The 6,727-nt window shown below is 40.1% G+C and overlaps 1 protein-coding gene across 1 annotated transcript; it reads right to left on the reverse strand.

Annotated features, from left to right (window-relative positions):
- Nucleotides 1-441: 441 nt before the first annotated feature.
- LOC144243867 (olfactory receptor 11H6-like) lies at nucleotides 442-1,410 on the reverse strand. The gene has a single exon (XM_077779005.1). It carries the CDS (start codon nucleotides 1,408-1,410, stop codon nucleotides 442-444), a length of 969 nt encoding a protein of 322 aa, XP_077635131.1.
- Between the last annotated feature and the right edge of the window lie 5,317 nt (nucleotides 1,411-6,727).

Here is a 6,727-nt window from a genome sequence, read left to right on the forward strand (position 1 = left end):
AGACACACATTGTGTGTGTGTGTGTGTGTGTGTGTGTGTGTGTGTGTGTGTGTGTGTGTGTGTGTAAGGAGATAGTGGTGGGTTCTTCAGACACCTGGGCACTGAATCTCAGAGTCAGAGACAAATTTCTCTGTATCTGCAAAAGAGAAAAACTGACCACTTGGCATCTGGGTTATATATGTTTTTTTTCTGCAAAAAGGCCTGCAAAGATCTCACATTTTCCTGTTTCCATGCAAGGTACACAGGAATGTTAATACATTAAAGCCCAGTACAAACGATTTATGGGAGGTATTGTAAGATCTTATTTTCTATTTGCTTTCTGAAATGTATTTCTAAAAATATTCCCTGGAATATGGGAAACATATTTGTCTCTCAATTTTGCATATGATCATTAACCTCCTATAATTTTATATCACTATATGTCCTACACATACATGAATTCTAGTTCTTGAGAGGCTGTCTTTGACCAAGTTTCACAATCCTAAATAGTTTTCTCAGGGCCTGCTTCATCTCCTTATTCCGGAGGCTGTAGATCAAGGGATTGAAAAGTGGAGTCATCACAGAATAAAATAAAGTCACAATTTTCTGAATCCCTCCTGGATTGTCCGCTGTTGGGCTCACATACATCACCATGATGGAGCCATAGAACAGGGACACCACAGCCAGATGGGAGCCACATGTGGAGAAGGCCTTATGCCGACCTTCTCTGGAGGGGACCCTCAGCACAGCTCTGATCACCAAGGTGTATGAGCTGGAAATGAAGAGGAAGGTGGAAAAAATAAGGACTGAGTTAAAGATAGCACAGATGATCTCAGTGGCAGGAGCTGGCACACAGGACAGCTTCATAAGAGGTCCTGGGTCACATAAAAAGTGATCAATTGTATTGGGGCCACAAAAAGGAAGCTGGGAGATGAGGTAAACTGGGAGGAGAAAACAGGAGAAGCCACAAACCCAGCACCCAGCTCCTATTCTGATGCAGCGCTGAACTGTCATGACAGTGGGGTAATGCAGGGGCCTGCAGATAGCAAGGTACCTGTCAAAGGCCATGGCAGACAAGAAGAAGGTCTCAGTGGTGCCCATGGAGAAGAAGAAGTAGAACTGGAGGAAGCAGCCATAGAAGGAGATGTAATTGGTCTCAGAGAGAAAGTTGGCTAGCATATTAGGGACAGTAGAAGTGACATACCAGATCTCCAGGAAGGAAAAGTTGGCCAGTAGGATGTACATGGGGGTGTGCAGATGGTCATCCCACCACACTGCACAGATGATACACAGATTTCCTGTTAATGTCAGGACATAGATCACAAAGAAGATTGAGAAGAGGAGGATCTGGATCTCCCAGGTACAAGGGAAGCCAAGAAGAATGAATTCACTCACAGGGTCAGAGTGATTGTTTTCAGCTGGGCTTTTCATGTTTCTCCTCCTCAAACTGCAATAATAAAACATTACCATGTTACAGATGACTTTGCAGAAGTTTTCTCATTAAGATATTCTCTGATTTTCTTTACAATTCAAGTAGCAGCACAGTTTTAGATTACGTAAAGATTTCCAGCATTCTTTGCCCCAGTAATATTGGGAGAAATAAGGTATTTGGAGGTGTGGATCCTTATTACAGCTTTACTGTTATGATCACCATGCCCATCATGGACCATTAAACACCTGCCTTTGTTTAGTGCCCTCGGTACTATGTAAAATTAACTAGATGTTCTCTTGTCATCAAGAGGCTTTCAACCTAGTTCAGAAACATCAACTTAAAAAAAATATTTATTTTGAGAGAGACCACATGCAAGAGTAGGGGAGGGGCAGAAAGAGAAAGAAAGAATCCCAAGCAGGCTCCATACCCAGTGCCCAGCATGGAGCCTAATGTAGGACTCAATCTCACAACTGTGAGATCATGACCTGAGCTGAAACCAAGTGTCTGATGATTTATGGACTGAGCCACCTAGGTGCCCCAGAAACCTCAACTTTTAATCGGTGATTGCTTATAGCAAGGTCAGTTGTGACATTTGTGTGCCCTCTCATTTTTAAAGCTCTCTCTGAAAATTACACAGTTTGCAATATTATTTTCTCTCCGGGTTTAGTGACATATGCAAAATTCTCCAAATATTCCTTAATTTTTAAGTAGTCTCTACACCCAATGTGGGGCTCGAACTCATGACCCCAAGATCAAGAGTCCTACGCTCTACCGACTGAGCCAACCAGGCACCCCTAAATACTCCTTATTTTTAACTTCGTTGCCTTTGCATTTAAAAAATTGTTGCTGAAGAGGAGTAAGCTTCTTATACTGTCACCTTGAATAACATTTAAATGAAATTGTTACAAATGAATGAGGTCCAGACTAAAGACTAATGATTCTCTTTTAACAGAGAAATTCCCTAACTAGAATACACAGGCTTCAGCCCTCAATTGAAATTAATCACATGCAGGGAAAGTGCCTCACGATGGCACTCTATATACATTTTGCCAAGTAAAGTAAAAATAACTATAGTGTTATGTTACTGAAAGCATTCTGAGATTTGAACAACATTAATTGGAGATCGATGCATGGACTGTTCAGTTTTATTTCTCCCTATATATTATCTCAGGCTTCTAGTCAGAGTTTCTCCTGATTGGCCTGATCTGTATATGTTTTTTCAGGACTTATTCCTTGATATTTTTCTTTCTCTAACTATACTCTCTCTCTATATATAAAAACTGTCTATGGGGAGATAAAGCCAGATTTTCTTTCCCTAGCTATGAGATCTCTTCCACAACCTGTATTTTTCTACCCAATTTCTTACTCAACATCTCCATTTGTATCTAACATAACATGCCTATGACTAAATTGTTTTTTGATTATTCTCCCCTCAAACTGGCTGATCCTTCTTCTCTGCCCTTTCACTGCATGGAACCTCCATTCATTCAGCTGCTCAGGCCATACACTTTGGCCACATCATTACTATCCCTCTTATTACTCTATATCCAAAACCATCATCAAATACTCTAGGCCTCCTGTTCAAAACATGCAGAATCTGTATAATTTTTAGCATCCTTATCAGCTTCCACCCTGGTGCATGCTACCATGAAATTCTCATTTTGACTACTTACAAAAACCTCTTAAGTTTCCTGTTTCCATTTTTATGTGTCAAGACTCTTACCCACATAGTAGCTAGATGACAGTTTTTTAAAAACCTGATCATGTCAACTACTTGTTCTTAATATTTTAGGCACAGTTAACATACCTCCTAATTCCTTACCACAGTTAAGAAGGCCAATGAGACCTTCCTCCATGTCCTCATTTCCTACCACTCTTTCCCCTACTGGCCCAACTCCAGCCATACTGATACTTGATTATGCCAAGGATCATCCATATCAAACCCTGGAACATCCCTATCTCAGTCCGTCTCTATGCCCCACTAGTATTCACATGTCTTAATTTGTTACTCGATTCAGATTTCTGGTAAAAATCAGGGGGAGGACATTGTTTTGCTCACCAACATATTCCCAGAATCTAGGACACTCTCTGGTATAAGTGCTAAGTAAATATTTGTTGTCTCAATCAATGACATGCCCTCATAGTAACCAATTAGGGAAACAATTGTCTGTAGCCAGAGGAAAAAAGTTTAAAAAATGCAAATACTGGAAAATTCCAGTTTGCTAAAAACAAACGCAAGACAACAAAGATTTTGCTTGTTATGGGGATGCACCATCAGTCCAAGTAAATAGTAAATAGGAGGACATCCATGACAAGAGCCATCTCAAGACAACCCTGTCAGAATCCTCTCTCTTTGTCTCTCTCATCCACTCTGTTTGGTGCTGTCAACTTTCTTATTGTTGCTAAGTAATAATCAGGCTCTAAGGATGTATGTGTTGTGTGTTATACTGTTTCCTGCTGTCTTCTCTCTCAGTCTCTTCTAATTGTCCCTCCCTATCTTTAAATATTTTTATTAGATGGATTTTACATTATTTCCTTCTCTTTAAAAATTTTTTTAATGTTTAATTTTGAGAGGGAGAAACAGAGAGCGAGCAGGGTAGGGGCAGACAGAGAGGGAGACACAGAATCTGGAGCAGGCTTCAGACTCTAAGCTGTCATCACAGAGCCTAACACAGGGCTTGAACTCACAGACTGCGAGATAATGACCTGAGGTGAAGTCGGTCTCTTAGCCAACTGAGCCACCCAGGCACCTTCTCATTTTTAAATAGGTATGTGAACTGTTTTAAATTATTCCCTCTTAAAGAACAAGTGTTTATTGGAACACATGTTTAAGAGGGAATGTTCTTAAAGAACATGTGTTTAAGGGAAAAGGGAAAGATGGTGAGGCCTGGATCTAAGTTGAAGAATAAGTTGGCCTTAAACCTTGGATCAGAATGTTAAACTCACATTTTCCTTCCTATGTAGCTAGCCAGTGTCCTTTAATAGAAAAATGTCCTTCTCTTCCCCATTTTCATGGTCAGGAAATTTGGTATATGTAATTTGAATAAGCAATAAGGTATAGAATGAAGTTTTCATTTCACAGTTTATTCTTGGCCCATGTGGTTTTGTGGTTCAGCTGACATTTCAAGTTAAGTAAAATACTGTTATTTTATTTATTTTATGAATAAAACACATATGACCTACAATTTATTTAGACCAGTTCTGATGCTGGATACTGTGTTAAATCATTGAGAATGTAACCAGTATCTATTAGGAGGAAGCTATTTTAATTCACATTTTCATATGGAGAAAATACAAGACAGGGTTAGAGGAAAGTAAAAAAAAATATTACAAAGAAATTTGAGCTATGCCTTACCTAAAGCTGTTATGCAAGGATTATAGAATCCGGTTGAGGGGAGATGTTTAGATATTTCTCTCTTGGAGTCAGTTTCAGTCTTCTTTTTCTTTCATTTCAGTAAGAGAAAGTGTGCCGCCAAACTAAACACAGTGATGCTTGCATCCACATTCCTTAGCAGGTTTTTGAAAGAGGGTGAGTGTTGGAAGGTAATATTATCAAGAATAGGGGCACCTGGGTGGCTTAGCCCATTAAGCATCTCTTGATCTTTTATCAGTTCCTGATCTCATGGTTTGTGGGTTCAAGCCCCAAGGCAAGCTCTGGACTGAGAGTGTGGAGCCTGCTTGGGATTCTCTCTCTCCCTCTCTCAAAATAAATAAAGAAATATTTTTAAAAAATTATCCAGAATAGCAATTATTTCAAGCCCACACAATGACTATATTGACCTTCTCAAGCTGGTTAAATGAAGTTGCAAAAGGCACAGCGTTCTCTCCTGATTTGGGAATGAGTGGTTACACCCCTGCTTCTAAAGGAGGGTAGGTAGCAAACCCATTGTGAACCATGATTATTCCGTTCTCCATGGTCCATATTGGAGGCGGGGTGATCTGAATACTCTGTGTGTGCACTTAGGCCTTACTGTTCCACTCCTATAGTTTTTAACACATGTGCCAAGGTTTGCTTCTGACCCTCCTGGATTATCTGACTTTTCCCAGAGGCCTCATCTAGGAATAATAATGAGAAAGTTTTGGCTAGATCTCAGAAAGCATTTCTTTACGGAGGTCTAAATTGATCCAGCCTCTAGGGGAAAAGGGAAAGATGGTGAGGCCTGGATCTAAACTGAAGGATAAGTTGACCTTAAGCCTTGGATTAGAATGTTAAATATAACCAGAAGCATCTGTGTATATATTTATAGTAATGCAGCTGCATTTTCCCACACACAAAAAAGGACACTGGATTTAAGGATGAAAATGTAGGCGCAAAGGGTTCTACTTTTGTGGTAGTACCATATTGTTTTGATTACTAACACTTTCTAGCATATCTTGAAATCTGGAATTGTGATGCCTCTGGCTTTGTTCTTCTTTTTCAAGATTGCTCTGGCTAGGGAATTTCTAATCTCATGGACATTTTCTGGGAATCTGTTCTTTTTTTTCTTTAAAAAATTGGGGCGCCTGGGTGGCTTAGTTGGTTAAACGTCCGACTTTCTCTTAGGTCATGATCTCCCGGTTCGTGGGTTCGAGCCCCGCGTCGGGCTTTGCCAGCTCAGAGCCTGGAGCCTATTTCAGAGTCTGTATCTCCCTCTCTCTCTGACCCTCCCCTGCTCACGCTGTCTCTCTCTCTCTCTCTCCTAGAAATAAATAAAAATATAAAAAAATTATTGGAAATAGATCATATGTGTGTGTTTTTAAGATGTTTGGCACACACTTTCCTATTTTAATTTGGTGGTCTTTTCACTACAGAAGTCCTCAGGTAGGGCTAAGGAAACATGTCAAGTGAAGTTTCACCATTGAGTTTATGTTGAGTTTATGAAGAGAGCCTCAAAATTGAGTTCAGGCAAAATATAAAGAAAGTAGAGAAGGTTGAATTAGAGAATGAAGCAGATGAAAAAGCACTAAAAAAATGAAGTCTTGATACTTTTGTGTTTAGAATATAGTGATGGAGGTAGGAAGTCCGATTGACCCTTACTGTTTTCTTATTCTTCTCCCATGGTAAGGCCTCCAGATCCTGATTACAAAATGGGCAGTTACCCGGAGGACCGCGGGGGAGAAGAAGGGGGGGAAATAGTGGGGAAGGAGGAGAGAAGCAAATCATAAGAGACTTTTGAATGGTGAGAACAAACTGAGGACTGATGGGTGTGGGGGGAGGGGAGAGATGGGCATGGAGGAGGGCACTTGTGGGGATGAGCACTGGGTGTTATATGGAAATCAACATGACAATAAACTATTTGTAAAAATAAAAAGAGAGAGAGAGAGATTAAAGTCAAG

Source organism: Crocuta crocuta, unplaced genomic scaffold (assembly GCF_008692635.1).
Source record: "Crocuta crocuta isolate KB4526 unplaced genomic scaffold, BGI_CrCroc_1.0 scaffold480, whole genome shotgun sequence".
Lineage (NCBI taxonomy): Eukaryota > Metazoa > Chordata > Mammalia > Carnivora > Hyaenidae > Crocuta > Crocuta crocuta.

Coding starts and splice junctions, on each gene's coding strand:
- LOC144243867 (XM_077779005.1), bottom strand. CDS start 1,410: ATGAAAAGCCCAGCTGAAAACAATCACTCTGACCCTGTGAGTGAATTC.